We start from the raw sequence: 27,031 nt of genomic DNA, 5'->3' as shown, positions 1-27,031 counted from the left end.
TAACAAACAGTAATGAAGTTGAAATAAGGTACACTTGGTGAAATCGTTTAGTTGGAAAGCTTTACGGCGGGATCCCACATTAGCTTAGAAAACCACTTGTGCCAAAATTGGAACAGAAACTAAATTTCAAAAGTATCTTTCAGTGCAAGATTATGAATATTAAGAGGTTTCACAATAGCTCTTCAGTCACCAAAATAACACTGGTTAGTGGACACATCCCCCTTAACCATGCCATGCCCAGTGCAGAAATGCAAAAATTTTAGTCCTGTTCTTTCTTTAAAGCCTAATGCAGACCAAACAACATTTATAGACATGTGCAAAGATAATAATTACATTTACCAGGAAATCTATAATGGTAAAAAGGAGGGGGTACGGGGTTCTTCTGTTTCCAGCCATGATGGTGTAACAAAGACTAGATCTACTCCATCACCTTAAGCTAAAAAAAAAAAAAGAAAAACAAAAAAAGGACAAAATATATGAAACAATGGTTTTCTGTCCCTGGAAGACAGATAGTTCAGGACAGCAATACTCAAGAGAAGGGAAACAAAAGAGGTGAGCTCTAAGGCTGCCCTAACTTACTGCCTAGAGATTTTCTACACCAGAATAGAGATGAGCAGTTCCCCCCAGTTGAGGAAACAGATTTGAGCATGTGAGGAAGACAGAGCCCCTAGAATTTACCAGAGGACTGAGAGAGCATGAGCCAGACCAACAGCAAGAAAAACATGAGTAAAACAAGATCAAGAGTGGGGCTCCTGGCTGGATCAGTCAATGGAGTGTGCAACTCTTGGTCTTGGAGTTGTGGGTTCGAGCCTCAAGTTGGGTGTAGAGATTACCTGAAAATAAAATCTTTAAAAAAGTAAAAAACAAAGACAAACAACACAAGAGCACACTATATTCTGTAATCCTCCCTTATTCACAGTATTGCTTTCCATGGTTTGAGTTAGCCACAATCAACTATGGTCTGGAAGCAGATGATTCTCCTTCTGATGAATCGTCAAAAAGTCCATAGTAGCCTAATGCTAGGTCACAATGCCTACGCCATTATCTCATCTCATGCCATCTCATCATGTAGGCATTTTATCATCTCGGACTGCCACAAGAAGAGTGAGTCCAGTACAATAAAATATTTTGAGAGAAAGACTGCATTCATATAACTTCTGTTGTTGTAATTATTCTACTTTATTATCTTTGTTGTAAATCTCTTATTGCACCTAATTTATAAATTAAACTTTATCATAAGTAAGTATATATAAAAAAAAAAACAGAGTATGTACTGGGTCCAGTATGATCTGTGGTTTCAGACATCCACTAGGGGTCTTGGAACATATCCACCACAAACAAGGGGGGCTGCCGTATGTTCAAAAAGGAACAGCATGAAAATTTTTAAAAGATATAAGGGAAATATAAAAATGCCCTAAAATTTTATATTGAGACAAAAATAATGTCTAGATTAAAAAAATAATAATCCTAACAGCAAGTTAGACACTAAACAAAGAAAGATTAGTGAATGTGAACACACAGCAATAGACACTCTCTAAAATGAAATACAAAGAGAAAAGACACCAAAAACAAAAACAAAAAAAGAAAGAAGATAACAATCAGTTAAGTTGATAGACAAGTTTAATCCATTTAATATATGTGTAAGTGGATTCCTACAAAGAGAGTGAAGGATAGAAAAAGTATTTGATGGCCCCAATTTCTCCAAATGTAGTGAAAACTATAAACCCATAAATTTCAACTCAATAAACTCCAAAAAGGATAAACATGAAGAAAAGTGCACCAAGGGACAAATTGCTTAAAGCCAGTGATAAAGAGAACAATCTTAAAAGGGAAAGACGAAAAAAAAAAGAAGAAATAAAGTGTCTTACATACAAAACAGATGAACATAAGGGAAGGGAAGTAAAAATAATAGAAAAACAGGGAGGGGGACAAAACATAAGAAACTCTTAAATATAGAGAAGAAACAGAAGGTTGCTGGAAGAGTTGTGGGAGGAGGATGGGCTAAATGGTTAAGCACCATTAAGGAATCTACTCCTGAAATCATTGTTGCACCATATTCTAACTTGGATATAAATTTAAAAATAAATTATTAATAATAAAAGTGTCTTACACAAGGTGGTAAAAAAGATAGGAATGACAGCAGACTTCTCAAAAACATGACAGGCCAGAATGCAGCAAAGTACTAAATGGGAAAAAAAGAATCGGTCATCGTAAGATTTTATACCCAGAGAAAATACATTTCAAAAATAAAGGTTTTTGTTCAGACTTACAAAAAGAATTCATCACTAGGAGACCAGTACTACAAGAAAATATAAAAGGAGGTCTTTCAGACAGGGAAAAAACAAAACAAAAAAAAAACCCCACAAGATTCTTGACTGAATTATGTATGTATACAAAGGAATGAAGAGCAGAAAATATTGTGTATAAATACAGAAGACTTTAAAAATAAATTTAATTCTCATTAAAATATAGCTATTTATAGCAAAAATAATGTTACACAATTCATAACATACACAGAAATAAAACACAAAAGGGAATGAAAGTACACTGTCATTAGGTTCTCATGCTCTATATAAAGTAGTAGCTGATTGTGACAAGCTAAAGATACATACTACAAAGTCTAAAGCAATCACTCAAAACAAAGAGAAAAGATGCACAGCCAATAGCCAAAGAAGGAAATAATATGAAATGATAAAAAACATACTATTAATTTAAACGTAGGCAGAAAAAAACAAAACAAGGGAAAAAGAACAGACAAGATGACCAGAAAACAAAGAGTAAATGGGTAGATCTTAACCCAATCCTATCAACAATAACATTAGATGCAAATGGTCTGAGAACCCTGATTAATAAGTCATCAAATTGGATTTTTTTTAAAAGACCAAACCTACGCTGTCTACAAGAAACTTACTTTAAATAGAAAGCACATATTTGTTAAAAGTAAAGGCAGAAATATATACCATGCTAAAACTAATCAAAAGAAAAATAAAGTTGATTTCAGTGCAAATAATACTACCAAGAATAAAGAAGGTGATTTCATAATGATAAAAGGAATGAATTCATCAAGAGAACATAACATCCTTAAATGTTAATGCATCTAAAAACAAAGAAATAGACACACAGAGACAGATAAATCCATAATTCTACTTGGAGATTTCAACTCCCCTTTCACAGTAACTGATAAGGGCAAGTAGACAGAAAAATCAATGGAGATACAGATTTGAACAATACTGTCAACCAAGAGTTCTATGTTTTAAAAAGCCTCTTCTGAGTAGCATATGGATACTAATCAGTGCTCCCTTAAATCTGAGAAGAGAAAATTCAAGAACTGCCAGACAAGGACAAAAACTTCTAATGCTTTAAGTGTGCCGGAAATTTCAGAAAAATCATTCTCACAGAAAAGGCTGGCTTGAGCAGTACAGTTAAAAAATTCAAACAGACACTCGGCTGGCAAGTAATAGTTATTTTTAAATGCTCTAATAAACTTTTAAAGTATTTTTAATAATTGGTAAATAAGAATTATGTAAGAATCCAAGATGTATATAAAAGTCCTAATTAAGGTAAATCTTTGGCCAAATTAGAACTGGTTCTATCATTGTAATTTTTAAAGTGGCTATGTCTTCTCTCTGATCATATCACAGGCTGAAACATAATGCCACTCTAACATTTCAGTCATTGAACTTTTATATTTTCCACATAGGTTTTATCAGTTAGCTGTATTATCACTGCTTCCACCAACTAAAATTATGAGAATTGGTGTCTTTTATGACTCTTCTAAACTTCAGACAATGCTGAAGTAACATCATTTGATGTTACTCTTCATGTCCCCTGTATAAAAGTTTCAAATGTCATCTCTCTGACGAACTTGGTATCAATAATGATCGTATTGTTCTGCATTGTCAACTTAAATATAACTTCTATGATTCTTAATTAATCCTAAGATACTATACTAATATAGTGAGTTAAAGAAAGAGGCATCTTTGTTACCTGGACCATTTCTAAAGACCAAAAAAAATTTTTTTGGTTTATTTTTTTTAATATGAAATTTATTGTCACATTGGTTTCCACACAACACCCAGTGCTCCTCCTAAGAGGTGCCCTCCTCAATACCCATCACACACCCACCCCCTTGCCCCCACTCCCCATCAACCCTCAGTTTATTCTCAGTTTTTAAGAGTCTAAAGACTAAAATTCTTAAAGAAGACTCCAATTGGGATGGCAAAGTCAAAGTGGTAGGTGAATTTTCTTATAATGTAATAACAGACATAAAGTTAATACATTTTAAGCTTCAGGTGAAAGTGTTAACTTTATATGTGTAAGTGTATAAAATGTATTAAAATCAACAAAGAAAGCTTATGAGTTAAATAGTTTGAAACCAGTTGTTGAGAAGAAACTTGATCTTTGATAATATAGTCTTCTCTTAATGAGAAAGCTGTAAGAAAAAAAAAAATTATTCTGTACCTCCAGTAGGCAGCCTGGCCAACATAGGTTCCTTATCTCCCTCAAACACTCTCACTTTCTAACAGCCTGTTAACTTTTTAAGCTTTTGTGTTGACTTTTGTCATGCCCTTGAATCGTTTTTTTTTTAAACAAAAGTTTCTCGTTTCTAAAAAAGCTGAATTTCCTAATAATTATTGTTTCTTGTGGCTATGTTTTATTTTAATTCCTGTCACTCTAAACCAAGACTCTAATCATTTCTTATCTTGGACACCAATGACCTATACTTCTATTCTGCTATAATCTCTAGTCTGCTGGCAACTCTTTATGCTACTACCTTCATAAATTTGGGCCACAAAATGAAACATAGTAAAACTGATTAATTAAGACATAAGGTATATTTTATATACCAAAACTATCATTGGTATTTCCCAGATAGTCACTAGGTAGCACTACTGAGCAGAGAGGGTATTGGGAAAAAAAGTAAATTTTTCCTATCTTTAATTAGCTCAGCTGTCTTATGAGAGCTGCCCTGTTTATCAAGCCCAAAACATGGGCAGAGCCCAGATGTGACTAAAAATGAATATTATTCAACATGTGTACTTGCCAGGATAGACAGAATCATATTCATGATCCTGTGTATACAGACTGGCCACACAACTATGAACAAAGTGATACCTAAGATTATGTTTCTTTTATTTTTTTATTTTTTAATGCTTTTATTTATTTTTGAGAGACAGAGAGATGGAGTGAGTAGGGGAAGGGCAGAGAGAGAGAGAGAGAGAGAGAGAGAGAGAGAGAGAGAGAGAGAGAGACAAAGAATCTGAAGTAGGCTCCATGCTCTGAGTTCTCAGCACAGAGCCCAACACAGGGCTCAAACTAGCCGTGAGATCATGATCTGAGCTGAAATCAGATTCAACTGAGCCACTCAAGAGTCCCAAGATTATGTTTCTAAGTATAAAATATTCTTGCTAATTGGTGGCAATTTTAAAACATACTTTATAGATGTCCCTGGAGATTTATCGATGCCTTTAGTGTCCATCATTAGGGTCCTGCCTTAAGGAAAATCGTGGACTAAATCATCAATTAGCTCTATATTATACCAGAATAGTATTCTATTCTGTTACTGTTAATTACTGTAATAAATGAACCAGAGACCATCAGTCCTATTAACAGGTGGTTCCTACGTTTCCTTCAAGTTTGCCAAAAGCTAGAGGCCCAGAAGCTGGAGGTCAGAAAATACAGTCTTTAGGAAGGAACATCCAAAGAATAATAGCCTCAGCAGAGGCCTTTTGAGTGCACCTGACTGTCACTGATGCCGTAAAAAAAAAAAAATCAACTCCTGTGTCGGACTTCCTTCCCAGTGTAACCTGACACTGCCACCAAGCTCAGACTATGGAACAGATTATACCAGGAAACCGAGTCAGTACCTACAGAACTCTTTTATTTGAAAATCAGATACAAGTGTGCTTTTGGCCCAAGGTCCAATAGAACAAGAATTAATTTTGCAGCTGAATGAAATAGTGGTTTTGAGAAAATAGCTCTCTTTCTTCATTTTTCATTACCCCTCTTTGGTGACTGGCTGTCCTTGGGCAAATGGGAATGAAATGAATGGTTTGAATGATATGTTGATGGTATTCAACTCTTGGAATGGTATGCTGCTCCTACTGATCCCTCAGAAATCAGGAAAAATATTCTCTGAAAAACCTTACTATAGTTCATAAACTGTAGCAGATTGTATTTTCCAGATCCAGATTTTATTTTCCAAAAATATCTCCCTTCCCACACGTTCTTTTCCAACATTACCTTGTCTCTCTTCCCTCAAGAGGTGGAGTCTATTCCTCTCACCTTGAATCTGGGCAGGCTCATGTCTGCTTTGACCAATAGAATATGGCAAAAAAAGTAATGCTGTATGAATTCTGAGAGTAGGTCACAAAAAGATATCAGCTTCTGCCTCATTGTCTTGGCACATTCACTGAGCGATGATAGTTCCCCTGTGGGGAGTCCAACTCCCCTGATCTGGCCATGCTAGAGAGGCTATGCAAAGGCACTTCAGTCAACAGTCCCAGCTGAATCTGGCTTTCCAGTCATTCCCTATCACGGCCCCAGCCTTGTGAGAGAAGCCATCTTAAATCTTTTGGACCAGCCTCTCCACTAGCTGAGTATCACTTAGGGAACTCAGTAATGCCATGAGAAGCAAAAGAATATGTCCCCCAAGTCCCGGTAAAACTGATCAGCAGAATTTTTGAGCACCTTAAAATGGTTATTATTTCACATTGATAAGTTTGAGGTAGTTGTTATGCAGCCACAGCAACTGGAACATAAACTATGTAATTGTTAGGTAAATTTAAAGATGGAAGTTGTATAGAAGATACAACACATATTAATTGGCCCTGCCTGCAAAACTAATCAGAACAATGGTCAGAGAGTATACGTGTCTTTACCGAGTTGTTTCACCTTACACGGCAATGTAATTATTTGCATAGGCTCAGTAAGAATCTATCCTTCTGGGACGCCTGGGTAGCTCAGTCAGTTATGTGTCTGACTCTTGGTTTCAGCTCAGGTCATGATCTCGAGGTTCTTGAATTCAAGCCCCGCATCTGGCTCTGCAGTGGCAGCACGGAGCCTGCTTGGGATTCTCTCTCTCTCCTTCTCTGTCTGCCCCTCCCTCCCTCAACGCTAGCATGTGCACGAACTCTTTCTGATCTCAAAATAAATAAACTTAAAAAAAAAAAAAAAGAATCTATCCTTCTTCCTGCAAGGATATAATTAGATGAGACAAATTTGTAACCATGACCATGCCAGAAATGTTTCATTTAACGGTAAATCTCATTTAATTAGGCATGACAAGCTCACTAGTAAGAACAATAATTACACTCCAATATGCAGAAACAATGCTTCAGAGCAACTATCCTGGTACCTGCCCAATGGCTTGTGGAATCTCAGTGTTATGGGTAGTAAAGAATGTCACTTTCTGCAAACGCTGATGAATTTGGGGATCTTGGAGTAGTAGAGTACCTCCACAATCATAAGTACCACAGGCAAAAACCAATGCAGGCAAACAGGCTGCTTTTGGGTTCCTAATGGTTCCTTAGCTTAGATTTTGTGAACTGTAAGGGCAATAAAAATATTTCTGGTACTATAGAAGTGACAGAAAAATATATATGACTAGGGGCTACGTGCTAAGATTAACTCTCTGATCTTAACATCATGTGATTTTGGTTTAATTAAACATGAAAGTTAAAAAGGTTAACTAGTACCTTGTCCCTACAAAAATGAAATAAGCTAAATATAACAAAGCATCATATTAATAGTACTGCTAGTACATCAAGAAATTGTGAAACAAACATTTGGTGAAATCTACACTTAACTATACAGATTTGATCATAGGTAAGATATGAAAAAGCGAAACTGATTTTTTTTTTTTTACCTTACCCTATTTCTCTGTGACTACAGACCAGTAAGATTTACATTTCTAAAAGGTTTACATTTCAAGAGATCATGGAATTACATGGCAATCCCAAAGCTTTGCACCCTGACATAAGTTAACAAAAAAAAAGAGAAACACCGTATCTGTTTTTTTTAATCAAAAACAGAGATGTATGGTTTTTAAAACCTGAAGCTGATTAAACTGTACACAATCAGAATTGCCAACTGCCACATAAGAATAGGAACTGTAAATATCACCATCTCTTTATTCTGTGAGCCACTAGGTTGTTCTGAAAGCTAGTCTTCTTTGCATTGTGCTTTACTGCAAATAAAAATTACCTCAGAGCTCAAAAATTAGGAGTTTTTTTTTCTTGGACAAATCAAACTTGACAAAAATACTGAATATGTTAATAATCCTGGCCAACAAAGATAACAAAATAAGCTTATTATATATGTGTTGACTCTCAGCCTGTATTAATTCAACGGGTGACAGGTATCCTTACAAAGAAGTGTAATTTCATCTAAGCAGTAGATCCTGAGAAAGCATTTACCCATTGTTGGCAAAACATTTAGTTCCCTACTAAATTATATATAACCCTTTGAAAATTTTTTCTGAACAACTCTGATACGTAGGCTGTCCTCCACACTCACAAGGAATTGCTTCTAAAGGAACAGGATCCCAGGGGCGCCTGGGTGGCTCAGTCGGTTGAGCATCCAACTTCGGCTCAGGTCATGACCTCGTGGTTTGTGAGTTCAGGCCCCACATCGTGCTCTGTGCTGACAGCTTGGAGCCTGGAGCCTGCTTCAGATTCTGTGTCTCCTTCTCTCTCTGCCCCTCCCCCACTTGTGCTCTGTCTCTCTCTATCAAAAATAAATAAACGTAAAAAAAAATAATTTTTTTTTAAAAAAGAAACAGAATCCCCAAGTTTACATAACAACAGTGGAGAGTCAGAAGGTGATAGGAGCCCAGAAGAGGTCCCTAATTTTTCTCAATTGGTACGTGGTTTCTTTTTCAATCTCCTCCTTTCCTCTCTTCTTCTTTCAATCACATAGGGAAGGAGGATAAGTTTAACCTCCTGGAGTGAATGTAAGAGTTGGACTAGACGAGACAAGTTAGCCTAGTTAAACTAACTTGCTTGACTTAGGTTTCCCGATTGAAGTCAGACAGATGCAGAAATGGTATCAGGAGCAGGATCCCCAAAAACAGACTTCAAAGGACTTTGGTATTGGTTTGATTTGATCCATAATGCCACATCACCATTAATCAAATTAATGCTGGCTACGGATTATAATAAAGTATCCGCTGAAGAAATGCCTTAAGGGACCAAGGGGCTGTCACATTTGAGTTGGGCAGAAATGAGTACAAAGATTGTGGTATGGCATGGTTTCTGAATGCACTGAAGCACTCACTGAAAGAAAATGACAAGCTTGGGTCTTTAAACGTTCAGCTCCCATTTATGAACAGAGAACCAGAGAACTTCAATGGCAGCCCGAATAAAAACCTTGATGTCTTACAGCCACAGAGCTCACCTTGCTCACATCAGATTTAACTGTGCCAGTTGCACAATTACAACGCAAGCTGACCTCCACAGACTCACCATGTCTCATGCATGAAAATGAAAGCACTGAGCAAGACTTGGGATGGGGATTATCTGGGTGAACTCAGCTGAAGCCAAGGATCTTGAATCCCCAAGCTATTCTGAGCCTCCCTTGCCAGTGGAAATAGAAATAGCCTGCTCTCCTGTGTCTGAAGAGATTACCTTTCCCCTGGGTTGAAGAACCTGCGCTTACCTCACGATAACTCTAAGGGCAGTTTCCTTGCAGAAGAATTCCTCTTCTCCTCACGATCAAGATCTCTACTGTTACTCATAACAGGGTAAACTCACAGCACTCTTTGGGGAGTAAGTATAAAGTCTGGTCCATAAAGTAATAACTTATACACAAAAATAATTGCAAAAGTTGGCTAATTTGTGTTGGTAGATACCTAGGAAATCTGTGTGAGAATGATTCTAAGAGTGTTAGATCAAGGAAAACATAATATAATGCCAGATTGGGATATTTTTTAAAAAACAAATCACTTACCAGAGATTTAATGGTTATCATGTACAACTAGAAGGGGCTCTAAGAGTTAATTTTGCTGGCTGATTGAGACTTGGACCCATGACAGCCCTCCATTTAGTAAGACTGGGAAGCTGCAACTGCCCCGTCATAATGCCGAGGCAGAAACCCGATGGCTTAAGAAAACAGGTATGTTGGAGTGGATTTATCATGTGCAACTTGCACATACAACCCATCCACCATGATACTCTGTAAGAGGGCCCAGTGGATTCTCTGTTCACTAAGGCTCCAGCTTCATAACTGAAGTGCCATTATATGGGCAAAAGGTTATTAGTCTGGCCCTTTAACACCCCATCAGTCACAGAATTCACCACGTTGCTACAAAGGTAAGAAGCTCTCCATTTTCTCCCCTTGGTTTCTTCTATGGCACTATTACAAACTCCAAGTATTTAATTTATTTGTCTGGTTTGTTTTGGTTTATTCGCTTTTTTACCTATTTTTTTTTTCCTCTGTCTCCCCCTCTAGCACATAAGTTCCATGAAAGCAGGGCTGTCTCTATCATGTTCACCACTCTATGCTGACTGCCTGGCACAGTACCTGGTGCATTGGCATTCAATAAGGATGTGTTGAAGGCGTAAATAGTTGGTCTTTGTCCACATTAAATTCTGGTCCTCCTTTCTCATGGAATAGATATGTTCACAAAAACACTATCGTCCCAAAGAGAAGATTTACATGTGAGTTAAAAACTAGCACAGGCATCTATAATCTCCTCTTTGTATTTCTTCAGCTTAGAACGGACGACCTGGTCTGCTGATACCACCGTTTTCATTAACTTATATGATGCCTAGAAAAACATAATAAAGGTCAATTCAGTGTGTCACCATCTGTCCCTTCATGAGAATGTTTGAACAGGATCCTGTCTTTATCCAGAACCACATCTCTGACCTCAGTCACATGTCACCTCATATCACAAGTTGATAAATTCCCAAATAACATTAAAGTATACTTCTGACTCATTGAGCAATTCTTGTACAGGCTGGAGCACTTTCTAAAAGACTGTCATGAGGTAGCTTTTACTTGTTTCAAGTAGATGATGGATTCATTCAGATCACAGCATTTCAAAATTCAACATGCCCTTTAATCGAAGGTTCTATTTTCCACCTATGAACCTTTACTTCCAGCATCCAGTAGATGCTTTCATTAGCAGCCAATTTTACCCACACACATGCACAAACACATTTTTATCACTACAAGAGTTAAGTATATACATGATCACAAGCAACTAAGAGAGAAACAGTATTAAGATCTAGGCAATATGTTAAGTTCAACTACTATCTAAATTAACTGCCTCTGGCTCATTAGTATCATGGCTTACTTCGAATTCACACCTTAGCAAAACTGCAAAATACTGTATGCCTTGGACCTTCAGGGTTGTGTTTACATAGTTCAAACCTTCAAAGTTAAAATCCTTAGATGCCAAAGATGTAAAGATCTGTGCTCCCAGCAGGGTTTAAAACAAACAAACAAACAAACAAACAAAAAGATTTAAAAAAAAAAAAAAAAGATTTAACATACTTACACACAATGTTATAAGTCAATTATCTCAATAAAGCTGAAAAAAAAAAAAAAACACAGCAGAATGCCTCTCTCATCTGAAAGAACTGGACCAGTTTGTTAGTTGGCTACTCACAGAAGTTAGTTAAAGCAGGAATCCTAGAGAATGATAAATATACATGTAACCATTTCATTTCATTTAAACTGTGTATAAATATAATTCATTCACCCATTCTCTGTGTAGGACGCCTGCCTTACATCTGAACTGAGATCTGCTGACTGGTATTCCAGTCTTTCCTGCAGAACCCATGCCGGTAATGCATCATTTATGACTGCAGTTTTCAGTTCCTTTAAAGTGCAGCAAAAATTTCAACACATATGAAACAATCGGAGAGCAAATTTCTTACTTTTTATCATTTTCCGCTATTATTTTGCATTTGTCTTGTTCACTGCTAATTTGACAGGTAATTTTGGAAAGAACTCTCTTTTCTCACTATTTTTCACAGCATTCAAATTAGTTTTCATAGAAACAACTCCCCTTTTTAATACAAATATTGCATCAGTTTGCAGAACATTAAATAATAAATGTGCTCTGCATAGTTTGTGGACAAACTCAGCTGACTCTTAAAGCAAGTAATTTGACTTGTGGGGGTAAAAGTGCACCAGCATCACACTGAGAAGCCTATGGGCTACAAACAGCACACTGGGAACACCAGTCAGTATGTTCTCCCAAGGAAACGGACAGTACGGCTTAATCCACCTGCTTGGTTAATTAAACGTCAGTTCAGAATCTTTGCTATATGGTAATTCAGGTCTTAAGCATAGCTGGCTAAGAAGAAAGCTCCAAAGATTCCTTCCCATATGTAGATAGGCTGCCTTTTATATTTTTCTTCAATTATATATGATATACATTAGAGATAACAATGTCAAAGAGTAAAAAAAAAAAAAAAAAAAAGCACAAGAATACTGAAATAAAGCAACAGAAAAAGAATTCAGGTATTTAAGTAGAACATGATAAAATACTCAGAGATTCTGATTCCTAACAGCAACTAATTGAGTCAGTAAAACACGTTTTAAGGAAATTTTAACAGTCCCATATGAATTTGAAAAAAACTGATGACCCCATTTTAAAACATCCCTTCAACAACATAAGAAAAAAGCTTTCTGAGCTATAAATAAATGTCAGTGCTAGATACCTACATGAAAACATTCAACTTAGATTACTGTATTCCTTTTGTAAACATGAAAGCAGGAGAGGGTGTAAGGAGAAACTTACTTATTTCACTGGAAACTTGGTTCAGTTTGTCTTGTGATCTGCTGATAAGGACAATCTTCATTCCATGTTTTGCTAACTGAAAACAATAAAAAAAAAAAAAAAAACATTGAAGAGTTGAATCACCTGTATATTTCATTAAAAGACAGAAATCAGGGGCGCCTGGGTGGCGCAGTCGGTTAAGCGTCCGACTTCAGCCAGGTCACGATCTCGCGGTCCGGGAGTTCGAGCCCCGCGTCGGGCTCTGGGCTGATGGCTCAGAGCCTGGAGCCTGTTTCCGATTCTGTGTCTCCCTCTCTCTCTGCCCCTCCCCCCGTTCATGCTCTGTCTCTCTCTGTCCCAAAAATAAATAAATGTTGAAAAAAATAAATAAATAAAATAAAAGACAGAAATCAGATATATTCTCATTTTAAGAAAACCTGATAATATGATATACCTAACTAAAAAACCAGTAAACCCAAGTTGTAATGAATGGACAAACCAAATGAAGACACTACAAAAGGATTCCCCACAGGGCTATCTTTCTAGATTCAGCAAGTACATAAATGTCAAAGGATCTCAGAAGGAGTAAGACTTTTACTTTTCATTTTGCACCTACCTACACTGCTTTAGTTTTTTAAAATCATAAATATCTATTACTTCTATAATTTAAAAGCTAGCTTTAAAAAAGATTTTGTTTTGGACTGGATACATAAAGATTGGAAGACTGGCAAAGAAAACTACAGTTAAAATGTTATAAATTCCTAAAACTAGAAGAAATTCTTAAAATTTTATTTAGGCATGATGTTTTGTGGACAACAAAGGTAAACTGAGGTAGCTGATTGGATAAAATAAAGTATTTCCTGAAAACACCTTCTGTGTGTATACACAGAACTATGTAAGTGCTATATAGAATGAGTAGGATTTATAGGAATGTGGTTTCTAAACAGACAAGCAGAGGAAAAATACACTGATACATACGAAACGTTTTAGTGAACTATTCCAAAGTATGTAAATGAGCAATAAATCAGATATTTAAACTAAAAGTAATTTAGTAAACTAATATTCCAGTCTTGAATCCTAAAGTCAGTTTTTATTAAGTAGTGAGCAGTTTTGCAAATGAGAAAATATGGAAAAACATTTTTATTAAAATAACAAGGGTTAATAATAATTTGCTAAATTAATCTGCTATAAAACCACTAAAGAACCTGAGTCCATGCTTACAATTAAAAAAAAATTAACAAAGGAGGAAAGACAAATAAGAGCTCTTAATTATAGAAAAGAAACATCTAGTAAATGTAGAAGGAAAGATATTATTACAAAAATTACCAATTTTTTCACAACCATGGTAATAACTAATTTAGGAAAAAACTGTCAATGGATGTTAAATCCACTGGACAAAAGACTGTTGGGAAACGGATATTTTTTTCATACAGTCTCAAAGTATCATCCCACAGATTCTATATTAATTACAAAGGGGAAGAAGTACCTTCATAACAGAGAATGGTGGTAGACAGCATCTTAATAAATGATTTATCTTAACATAATAATGGGACAAGAGAGTTCTTGTACCTCCTGATAAAATGAACTCAGAAAGATAAAATATCATCTGGGTAGCATTCCTGCTAAAAAATGTCTAACCTGAGCTAATCATGAGGAAACATCAGACAAACTGAGAAATCTGCAAAACAACTGGCCTGTATTTTTCAAAAATGCCATTGTTATAAAAAAATTTTTTTTTAAAGCTAGGAAACTCTTCTGGTCAAAAGACATGACACCTAAATGCAATGTATGATCCTTAACTGAATCTTGAAACCAAAAAGAGCTATAAACCTGGCTGGTTCAATTGTAAGAGCATGTTAACTCTTGATCTCAGGGTCATGAGTTCAAGCCCCACATTGGGTGTAGAGAGTACTTAAATAAACAAATGAATAAATAAATAAAAAGAGCTATAAAGACCATTACTGAAACAATTTGGGAAACTTGCATATATAGGTTTTAGATAATAGCATATCAAGTTAAACTTCCTGTGTGTGACCATTGCACCGTGGTTATAAGGTTGAACGTTCCTAGTTCTTAGAAGATGCACGCTGAAATCTTTAAGGGTGAGTTGTTAGGATGTCTGCAACTCACAAATGGTCCCGGCAAACAATATTAACTTAAAAATATCCATAATAGTAAATGAAAGTTAAATGTGACAAAATGTTAATAACTGGTGAATGCAGGTGAAAGGTACAGGGTATTTGTTGTATTTTTCTTGCAACCTTCCTGGAGTTTTGACACTCGAAATAAAAACCTGGCACAACAAAAGGAGATTGGAAAAAAAAAAAACAACTCTTTGGGAATGACAAATGAGAAATCCAGTGGGTCTGCCAGGATCGTCATCACAACTGGGCCATATCATTAGCTTTGGGTGCCTTAGTGGAACTAGAAGGCAGGGAAACTTGTCTTAAAAGAGTACAGTACTATCAACGCTCCTGCTTTGTACAGTCGTCCTCATACTATCATGGTCCCTATCCTTTCATGACATTCAAGAGAACTTGAGAACTCTTTGCCTATATCTGTCAGTATCTTTCTGTCAATTACAGTCCTTATTAAAAAATGATGCCATGGGAGCACCTGGGTGGCTCAGTCGGTTGAGCATCAGACTTTGGCTCAGGTCATGATCTCTCAGTTCATGAGTTTGAGCCCCACGTTGGGATCTGTGCTGACAGCTCGGAGCCTGGAGCCTGCTTTGGATTCTGTGTCTCCCTCTCCCTGTCTCTCTCTGACACTCCCCTGCTAATGCTCTGCCTCTCAAAATGAATAAACTTAAAAAAAAAAAAAATGATGCCATGGACTAGCCTAGAAATGAAACTACTCGATAATAGTAAATCCACCTATTGGAAAATAGTTCAAAACAACTGACTTTAAAACTAAGGACTGTTCAGGGCACCTGGGTGGCTCAGTCAGTTAAGCGACTGACTCTTGATTTCAGCTCAGGTCGTGATGCCACAGTTTGTGAGTTCAAGCCCTGCATCCGGCTCTGCACTCACAGGGCAGAGCCTGCTTGGGATTCTCTCTCTCCCCCTCTCCCTTTGCCCTCCCCAATGCTCTTTTTCTCTCAAAATAAATGAATAAACATTTTTTAAAAAAATAAACAAATAAAACTAAGGACTGTCCATAATCACGCAATATAAAATAAAATTACACTACATTTTTTCCAACATACTGGGATAGAAAGTTTTATACTCACTTTTGCACAAAAATTTATTTTAAAACTGTCTTTGCTTAAGCAAACATGGTGTTTCTGATTACAAAGTATATGTATTGTACTATGCAACATTATATTTGTTTTTAACTTCAAACATCAAAACTACTGTAAGAGACCATCCCATATTTGTTCTTATATTTTTAAGCCAAAAAGAAAGGCCTTGAAAATTACCTACCTCTTCTGCATAGGACTTCCCAATTCCATCAGTACTACCTGTGACAACTGAGAAAAGAAAAAAACAGTTTAGGTGAAGAAGTACGACGAAGAACCAATCATCGTGAGGACCCATCAGTTACTTATACACAAGAAGACCTGTGTAATACTTTGATGTAAAAGATGCAGCCACACCAGTGGTTCAAATTTAAGACTGAATACCCACCACAATGGCTAAAATTTGAAAGACTGCAATACCAAGTATTGACATGGTTGTGCAGCAACTGGAACTTTCACATATTGTTGGTGGCACTGGAAACTGATACAATCATTCTGAGAAAAAAAATATTTGGCATTATGTCCAGAACTAAACATGTGCCTACCCTAAGACCTAGCAATTCCCAAGAGGTATGAATGCATCGTGTCTGCCAAAAGAATGCCCATGATCTCTTTATTTATGCATAACAGGTAAACATACCCAACTACTGATCTACAAGAGAGTAAGGAAGTAAACCGAGGTATGTTCATATAATGGGGTACTAAATAGCAATAAAAAAGAACTATTGATTTACACGAAACATGCACAAACCTCCCACATATTATGTTAAGTGAAAAAAGTCTGACATAAAAGTATACAAACTACTGTGATTCCATTTATTAAGGTTTAAAAAAAAAAAAGGTAAAACTAATCTGTGATGACGAAAGTCAGAATATTGGTCACATCTGGGTAAGGGGGTAGATGACAAGAAAGGGGCATGAAGGGACCTCTAGGGTGGAGGATATATCCTGTATTTTGATTTGGGTACCTGAGTGTGTAAAAATTCACTTCAAAAATGTATACTTAAGCACATATTACTATCCCTGTTACACCTTAATAAACTCAATTTTTCAAAATTATGGGCAACCAAAAATTTGATTTCTTCTATGGGAAAGTATATTTCTCTTCATCATGGTATCTTCTCTCTGAAATACTGGAATGATGTTTGTTACAAATTCAGAGCATTGCCATCTACTCCAAAGTGTTAGGGATGTGCCTCAATTGGTTTTCTTTTTTTTTTTTTTTTTGTATGTTTGTCTATTTATTTTAATGTTTATTTATTTTGAGAAAGAGGGAGAGAATGGGGGGGGAGGGGCAGAGAGAGAGGGAGACAGAGGATCCAAAGCGGGCTCTGTGCTGTCAGCACAGAGCCCGATATGGAGCTCAAACTCACTAACTGTGAGATCATAACCTGAGCCGAAGTTGGACGCTTAACCAACTGGGTCACCCAGGCTCCCCTAAATGTTTATTTATTTTTTAGTGAGAGAGAGAACATGCTCTTGCACAAGCAGGGGAGGGATAGATTTTTAGCTGAAATATACATATTTCAAAAGAATACAGATGACAGTGGAGCGGCATGTGTGTGTGCGTGCACAAGTGTATGTGTGCTTTTAAATTGCCAACCCCACACTTATCAAACCGGCATATCTATCATACTTTACTCTTTTTTAATGTTTATTTATTTGGGGGGGGAGGGGCAGTGAGAGAGGGGGACAGAGGATCTGAAGCAGGCTCTGTGCTGACAGCAGAGAGCCTGATGCAGGGCCCGAACTCACAAACCATGAAATCATGACCTGAGCCGAAGTCGGACCCTTAACCAACTGAGCCACCCAGCTGGCCCTATCATTCTTTAAAAGTCCTGGAGGGGCGCCTGGGTGGCGCAGTCGGTTAAGCATCCGACTTCAGCCAGGTCACGATCTCACGGTCCGTGAGTTCGAGCCCCGCGTCGGGCTCTGGGCTGATGGCTCAGAGCCCGGAGCCTGTTTCCGATTCTGTGTCTCCCTCTCTCTCTGCCCCTCCCCCGTTCGTGCTCTGTCTCTCTCGGCCCCAAAAATAAATAAACGTTGAAAAAAAAATTTTTTTTAAAGTCCTGGAAAGCCCAGAATATTGGAAGGACTAGAGATTATAAAATTTGCCTAATGGATATCAAGTCTTCCTTTTCCAGAGTCTCTGGTTTTGGAGTTTATAGTAGATACTGTTAGAGCACCGACCACATACCCCCCTTCCAGCACAAAGGTTCTCAGTCAACCCCCCACTAGGAGTGTTATCTGCTGAGTACCAACCAAGAACTGTCCTCAGACAAAGAGAGCTGCCTTGCCCAAGGTTATAGCCCCTCCCCTGGGCAGTATGTCTAATGACTGGTCCACACTTGGGGACAAAGGTCTGACTCCTTTACTTCACTTAGGCATCTCTGAAGGGCTATGCAAGGTTCAGAAATTCCCATGGGATCAGCTGTGACCTCTGCTACACTTGCGTCACAGTTGCACATCTGCCTGTCCTATTCTGCTTCTGGCGCTTCCGTACAGAGGTTATTCCTAAGTGTACCCCCCAATGCACCCCTGTGCACACACATTTCAATCAATGTCCGAGTGTTTCCTGATGAACTACTGAGCCTGCAGTCAAGCCTCTTCTTTTTACATAATTGTATGTAGATTGAAGCAATACATGAACTTGGTTTGAAAAAGAAAATAGTGGGGCGCCTGGGTGGCGCAGTCGGTTAAGCGTCCGACTTCAGCCAGGTCACGATCTCGCAGTCCGTGAGTTCGAGCCCCGCGTCGGGCTCTGGGCTGATGGCTCAGAGCCTGGAGCCTGTTTCCGATTCTGTGTGTCCCTCTCTCTCTGCCCCTCCCCCGTTCATGCTCTGTCTCTCTCTGTCCCAGAAATAAATAAACGTTGAAAAAAAAATCTTTTTAAAAAGAAAAAGAAAATAGTTACAAAAGGTTTAAAGTGAAAAACAGCAGTACCTCACCCCACCCTTCTGCATCATAGCACCCCATTCTGCTCCAGCTCCAGAAGTAACCATTTTCATCATTTCAGTTGGTTTTCCTTATGTTATCATCCTTGTTCTCTAAATCCTGTGCTCACACTGTTATCTCCTGATCCGTTAATTTTTATTACTTATTACAGTTGATGAGAACTCCCATTCCCCTTTGTTTTCCCCCTCCTTCTAATGAAGTTATATCACAAGGTTCTGTCAATAGTCAGTGTGCACATTATTATAATAATGCACCTCAATTCTGACATAAACCAGAGGACATGGGCCCTAGCAAAGCTGCCCACACTTTAGGCATCAGCCACAAGTTTAGACATCTCAACAGGCATCCATACTCTAACTAACTGACTATAAAATTAAGGGTTCCCACAACCCCTCAGGTTCAGTAATTCACTAAACAAGTCACAGAACTCAGGACAACTTCACAACTTGTAATTACAGTTTTTAAATAAAGGATACAAATCAGAACGAACCAAATGCATAGCCACATGGGGTGAGGTCTAGGAGGGTCCTGAATGTAGAGCTTCCATGCCTTGCCTGAATCAGGGCATTTTACCCTCACGGCACATCATTGTGTTCACCAGTTAGGAAGCTACATCAAACTTCAGTGTCCAGAGTTTTTATTGGGTTTCATTACAAAGGCATGGTTGACCGAATCACGGACCATGTCACTGAACTAAACTTCCACCCCCCACTTCCCTTCCCAGAGGTTGGAAGGTTGAGCTGATATCATCAAATGACTCAAATCCCCAATCTTCTAATCAATGGTTGGTCTTTCTGGCATGACCAGCCCCCATCTTGAAGCTATCTAGGTTCTACCATGAGTCATCTCATTGGCATAAAGTATCAGGGCCAATTGTGAATAACAAAGACAACCCTATCATTCAGGAAATTCCAAGGATTTAGATTCTCCCCAGCAGAAACCAGGGATGAAGGCTTTTCATATTCTTTATTATACAACAATTACTGTGGTTAGATAAATATAATATTCACTACTGAAGCAAATAGTATAGTATAATTACCTTTCCCTTCTTGGTCAACATTTTTCTTTTCCTGTAGTTAAAATTGCCTTTTTCTTCCATTTCCATAGTTTTCTTTTTAAAATTTCCCCCATTTTCTAACAGTCTCTCGATACAATTTTCCACACAATCAATCCCATAAATGTGTTCCATTCTTTTTTTCCCCTTAGAGATTACTTCCCTTGAGCCCTCCAGCTTTTATCCTGCTCCTCCTTGGAATGGCTACTCTGCTGCACAGCTATTATTCTGGAACCTAACCATGAGAATTCCCTTGGCCTCTCTGTCCAATGTTGAAGCTCTTGTTTTCTAGATCTTGTTCTAGTCTCTCATTACGAAGCACACCCACCAGAAGCTTTCCAACAATGGATACATGAAGACACATTTTTGTAAACATTTTTGTAAATAAATTTTTTATTTTAGACTTACCAAAAAAAAATGTGAAGATAATACAGGGTGATCCCTATACTCCAAGTCAGTTTCTCCTATTCCTAACATCTTATATTTGTCACAATTCATCAATGAATACTGGTACATTACAGTAGTTCCCTCTTTTCCACCAGGGATACATTCCAAGACCCCCAGTGATGCCTGAAACTGTGGATAATACCACATCCTATATATACTATGGTTTTTCCTATAAATACATACCTATGATAAAGTTTAACTTATGAATTGGCCATAGTAAGAGATTAAAAACTTAACAATAAAATAGAACAATTCTGGGGCGCCTGGTGGCGCAGTCGGTTAAGCGTCCGACTTCAGCCAGATCACGATCTTGTGGTCCGTGAGTTCGAGCCCCGCATCAGGCTCTGGGCTGATGGCTCAGAGCCTGGAGCCTGTTTCTGATTCTGTGTCTCCCTCTCTCTCTGCCCCTCCCCCGTTCATGCTCTGTCTCTCTCTGTCCCCAAAATAAAAATAAACGTTGAAAAAAAGAAAAAAAGAAAAAAAAGAAAAAAAAAAAAGAAGAAAAAAAATTTAAAAAATAAAATAAAATAAAATAGAACAATTCTAACATACCATAATAACAGTTATACCAATGTGTTCTCTCTTTCACAATACCTTATTGTACTGTACCCACCCTTCTTCTTCTTGTGATATGTGAGATGATAAAAGGTCCACGTGATGAAGTGAGGTGAACGATGTAGGCATTAGGACATAGTGTCAAGCTACTACTGACCTTCTGACAATATGGCAGGAGGAGGATCACCTGCTTCCAGACCACAGTTGACGCAGGTAATTGACAGTGAAGAGCAAAATCTCAAATAAGAGGGGGGACAGGGTGCCTGTGTGGCTCAGTTGGTTAAGCTTCTAACTCTTGACTTCAGCTCGGGTCATGATCTCATGGTTTGTGGATTCGAGCCCTGAGTTGGGTTCTATGCAGACAGCAGAGCCTGCATCAGATTCTCCCTTTCTCTCTGTCCCTCCCCTACTCACAATCTGTCTCTTTCAAAATACATACATACATATATACATAAAAGAAGGGGGGCTACTATATTATTAACAAAAGCCTGTATCTTTTTCAGATATTCTTGTTACTGAATGTCCTTCTGTTCTACAATGCCATCCAGAATATCCTATTTAGTTGTCATGTTTCTTCATGTGACAATTTAAGAGACAGTTTTTTGACAGTTTAGGAGAAACTTTCTGACTGTATCTTTTTTTTTTAAGTCTATATATTCTAACTTCACACATAATAGTTCAACTGGGTATAAAATTCTCAGCAGGAAATAATTTTTAACAAAAATACTGAAGACAATTCTCCACTGTCTTCCAGCACCAATAATGTTTAATATGTGTTTCACTATTCTGAGTTCAGATCATTTGTAAGTACCAGCTTTTTTGTCATGGAGCTTTTAGAATTACCATTTAATCTTTAACACTCTGTCATGATAATGTATCTTTCAGTGGTTTTTTTTCCATTCATTGGTGCTAGATACTAGTGGGCCTTAAAATCCATGATCTTCAATTCTGGCAATTCTCTTCCATTAATTCCTGGATAATTTCTTCACTTCTCTTTCTACACCACTTCTCTTTCTACAATTCTTATTAATCAGGGGCACATGGGTGGCTCAGTCAGTTAAGTGTCGACTTCAGCTCAGGTCATGATCTCATGGTTCATATGTTCAAGCCCCACATCGGGCTCTGTGCTGATAACTTGGAGCCTGGAGCCTGCTTCAAAATTCCCTCTCTCTCTGCCCCTCCCCCATTTGCCTCTGTCTCTCAAAAATGAATAAACATTAAAAAAATGTATAATTCTTATTAATCAGAATTTAGATTTTAAAAAAAGGTTTAGTTATTTATTTTTGACAGAGAGCACATGTCCACAGGTATGTGAGCAGGGGAGGGGCACAGAGAGGTTGAGAGAATCCCCAAGCAGGCTCCACATGGAGCCTGACATGGGACTTAAACCTACAAACCATGAGATCATGACATGAGCTGAAATCAAGAGCCAGATGCTTAACCAATTGAGCCACCCAGGCGCCCCTAATAAGAATTTAGATTTAACAGTTTCTCTATTAATCATACTTTTCTTTTTGTCCTACTTTCTTGGAAATTTCTTCAGTTTTATCTTCCAAACTTTCTATTATATGACTTTTAAATTTTAGGGGTCAAATTTTTAATTTTGAAGAGCTCTCCTCTATTCTGATTGCTTGTACCTTTTTTTTTTTAAAGAGCATCTTGTTCTTATTATAAACCCATTATCTTCTCTTATCTCTGAGGATATTAATTATATTTTATTTATATACAGTTGGTCCTTAAACAACAGGGGTTTGAACTGCACAAGTTCACTTATATACAGATTTTTTTAATACAAAGACAGTATAATATGGTAAATGTATTTTCCTTTCCTTATGATTTTTTAAAATTTTTCTAGAGAGAGAGCATGCAAGCACTTGCATGCATGCAAGCAGGAGAGGGAGAGAGAATCTCAAGCAGGCTCCATGCCCAGCACAGAGCCTGATGCAGGGCTCGATCCCATGAACCAAGAGATCATGACTTGAACCAAAATCAAGAGTCAGGTAATTAACCAATTGAGCCACCCAGGCACCCCCCGCCCATCCTTAAGATTTTCTTAAAAACATTTTCTCCTCTCTAGCTGAGTGTAAGAATATAGTCAGCTAATCCACATAATATCAAAAATATGTTAATCAACTGTTATCAGTAGGGCTTCCAGTCAACAGCAGGCTATTAGTAATTAAGTTATTGGGGAGTCAGAAGTTACACACAGGCTCTCGACTGCACAGGGCCCCTAATTCCCACGTTGTTCAAGGGTCAACTACATTTATATTTTCTCCTACTCCTTATATTCTGTTTCCTCTACTTTCCTTTTGACTGATTTGGCTGTCTCATCTTGGAAGCATTAATATAGCAATTAGTGTGCACATGTGGGGTGATTACACTTTTAGCCTCACTCTAGGGTAATCAAAGGACAAATGACCTTTTTTATTAGGGATTCCATAAAAGTATTTGTCTTTTCTGAGACCCTTCAATATCTCTTAAGAAGCATTTCCCAATTTAAATCTTTTGGCTGCTGGGTAGTTTGCAGATTTTTTACTCAACCCCTGTTCTCAGTCAGGTATCTCACCTCTGCCTTCTGTTGTGCCCAATTTTCCTGAGTCTCAAGCACATTTGGCTCAGTGCCCTTCCCCACCCCTGTCTTTTGAAGTACCTGACACTTCCAACTGCTGTGCTTTTCTGGGATCCAAAAGCAAATCTGTATGCTTCCTGCTTCCTAATGGTGGACTGTCTGTGAGCACTCTGTGGTCTCCGCTCTCTGAAGTCAGTTACCACTCTTCCACCTTCATTTGTGGTGACTGGGCAATGAGGGATTTCAGAAGTTCCCTAGTTTCATCAAAATGGAGCTCTCTTTTTCTCATTCTCCTAATTCTTAGAGAGGATTTCCAAGAAATAAAAGGCTAGAAATACAGCAATTTGGTCATTTTAAAACTGTAAGTTACCCAAGTTTCCTCTTAAACATATTATACTAAAAGTAGACTAACTTTAATTGAGAACAAGATACTAAACACTCGTCTCAAAAAAAATTTGGCTTTATGCTCCCAGCAAGAATTTTTTTCCTATCATCTTCTTCTATTGACTATCAAATTTAAATCAAATTAACAGTTTTTAGAAACTATTATGTGCACAGCTATAGAGACTACAACAATGTAGAAGATCCACTCTATTAGGTGTTCAATAAGACATCCATTCCACAGTTATGACTTCAAATATTAAGCAGAAACAATATGACTTTAAATAGTGCAAATATTAAAAACTTAGCCTGATTTTTTAGATAGACGATAATATCATTTTTCTATATTCTAATAATTAAAATCAAATCTAGAGTTGCATAGTTATACATGAGCCAAATATGACCTCACAAGTACATTTTTTTTCTGAGAAAATTGTAAAGTATAAAAATCATTTTTATGGGCACAAAGAAGTAAAAAATAAAGTTGGAAATTCACAGGCTCCCTTAGTCGTCCCGGTAAGCACCGCTATAGTTCTACAATAATCAGTCACCTACAATGGCCAGGCAATGGGGGATCAGCAATCATTTCTATCAAAGGAAATGACAAATTCTTTAGTTCTCTATGTCACATGATAGGTAAGTGTTCGAACGACATACAAACATGACTCAGTCATGTCAAATTTCAATCATAAACATGTTATGCAATGCAAAAAGAGAACTTTAATTTATTTATTTAAGACACAGGCAATGGAGACAAGGATCATCCTGCTGCTTTTACTTTGAAAGATCCATTCTTAGCTTTAAAGCTACATATCTTCCAACAGTAGCAGCAGAGGTAGCCGCTGGTAGTTGGGACAGAAAAATCCCCTAATCGACTTCATTAATTTTTTACTTTTATAAAATAATAGTGTGATTCTCACTATTAAGATGATACCATATTGTCTGGGGAGTCAACTCATCATCATTAATTTTAGGAAGCTAATCAAAGCATACCATATCTTAAATCAAAAGTCTTTTAGCATTGCTTCTGGGGCATTGGGAAAAAACATGAAATGAGATGACTATTTTTTTATCCTTCTTACTGTTGGTATTTTTTGCCCATGTGCATGTCCTCCCTTTTTAACAAAGAAGTGCTTTCCCACCATGAATAGAAAGATGGTGTAAATTGAGAGAGCAGACTCTTTATCTATTCCAGTTTACCAAAAATCAGTGTAGCATTGCTCAACCCTACTTCCAAAGGTCACTTAACATGTGCCCGCGCTCTATCTCCCAAAAATAAATAAATAAAATTTAAAAGATTAAAAAAAAACACAAAAAAACAGATTTCTTAAAAATAAAATTTAATCGAAAACTTACTTGATTACTATTTACTGAATTACTTGGTTATTATAAAAGACCACCAGTTTCAATTAATATAAACAGAATATTAGTGTAAAATATGTATATACATAACAATTAAAAACATTTTTTTAATTCATCAATGTAGTACCTAAGTACCTAAGATCTTTTGGTCTATCTTTTGGGAAACATTTGATATAAGCACTAACCACCCTGAAATACCTACCACCTTGCAATGGAAACCAAAGAAGCAAAGAGCAACTCCCAAATCATTCATATTTGCAGTCTTGCTTGGATTTTGTTGGGTTTCTTAAAATGAAAGCCACAATGAAATAAGGCACAAAGTAGAGAAACAACCCCAGAGACCCATCTTTCTCATGTGATATGCACATCTGGGCCAGAGTCCAGTTAGCAACGGTCTCCCCTTCCTTCTTTGCTACAACTATGGCCTGGAACGTCCACCCTACCTTCCAAACTCCCCAGCAGCCAGGTGTGGGTGGCCATGTGATTAGATTCTGAAAATAAGATGCAAACAGGAATACCAGGGTCTTTGAGAAAGGCTGCTCATAGGAAGCTTACTCAGCAGGGAGAGGCCCTTTTTGACCTTCATCTGGCCAATTCCCAAGTGATGGCTGTACGTCCAGCGGTCTTGAATCACAAGTAACTTTGAGGGTAGAAGATGGGCTAAGATGAAGGAACATACTCAGAGGAATCAAGGTTCCTGAGGACTCCATGGAATTACCATGCCACTTTTTTTTTTTTTTAACTAATCATTTCCTTTTTTACTGCTTCCCACAGAGAATCAAACATACACAGAAATTCTAGTCTCCTTTAAACTGGGTGAAAAACTTCTGTCTTGTTAAAGTTACGATTATAGGCACAGAAAAGCAAGAGTAAGCTGTCAACAAAGTTAATTATTAAACTCAAATATTTATTATTCACATGATTACAAGAATATGTGCTCAAGGTACCTCATTCATATTCTCCAGTTAATTCTCACAATAGCTATCACCCCAACCTAAGCTATCATCCCAACATATACAGACTCGTCCAACGACCCTTTCAGTCCTTTCTCACTCAATTCATACCCTACATAGTTAAGAATTCTCTTTCTCAAACACCATTTTTATGATCTCATTCTTCTGTCAAGAAGTGATAATGTTTCCCTATTGCCAATTATATAAAACCTGAAACACAAATCCATTCGCTTCTCCCCACTGCCACCACCCAGGGCTACCATCATTCATCTCTCACAATAACTACTCCAGCAGTCCACTAAATCATTCACCTGCTCCCATTCCTATTCCTCTTCAATTCACTGCAAAGTGATCCCTCCAAAGGGCAAATCTGACATCACTTCCCTGCCTAAAACTAGTCAATGGCTTCCCACTGTCCCTATTCTTCATAAGGTCTTCCATGGGCTTATCTTATGTCCACTACTTTCTTCCTACCACTCACTGCCCTGCACATGCTGAAATGTTTCCAGTTCCTCCAAGGTACCAAGCTCTCTCTCACAACTGTTGTTCTAGTCCCAATTTCACTTCAACCAGCATCTCCCTCCCATCCTTGAGGTCTTCACTTGAACACCTCCTCTCCCATTAAGCCTTCCTTCTACACTAACAGAATCTCATAGCTTTCTGCCCTCACAGCACTCGGTACTTCCCCCCTTCATGACAGTCATCACAAAGGTTTACATAAGGGTCTGTCTGGGTCACCCAGTCTAACTGCTAGCACAGTGCCTGGCAACAAGTATATGAT

At 37.6% G+C, this 27,031-nt stretch overlaps 1 protein-coding gene across 1 annotated transcript in view; it reads right to left on the bottom strand.

Annotated features, from left to right (window-relative positions):
- The window catches only part of HSD17B12 (hydroxysteroid 17-beta dehydrogenase 12), a 167,706-nt gene that overhangs the window by 91,115 nt on the left and 49,560 nt on the right, over window positions 1–27,031 (bottom strand). Inside the window, exons 2-3 of the mRNA XM_043580997.1 lie at window positions 16,159–16,205; window positions 12,755–12,830 (exon numbers count right to left, since the gene is read on the bottom strand). Of these exons, the coding sequence (XP_043436932.1) occupies window positions 12,755–12,830; window positions 16,159–16,205 (123 nt within the window). The remainder of the gene's footprint in view (window positions 1–12,754; window positions 12,831–16,158; window positions 16,206–27,031) is intronic.

The sequence above is a fragment of the Prionailurus bengalensis genome, chromosome D1, assembly GCF_016509475.1.
Source record: "Prionailurus bengalensis isolate Pbe53 chromosome D1, Fcat_Pben_1.1_paternal_pri, whole genome shotgun sequence".
Lineage (NCBI taxonomy): Eukaryota > Metazoa > Chordata > Mammalia > Carnivora > Felidae > Prionailurus > Prionailurus bengalensis.
The sequence above is the reverse complement of the archived record's forward strand: the minus strand, read 5'-3'. Positions and strand labels throughout refer to the sequence as shown.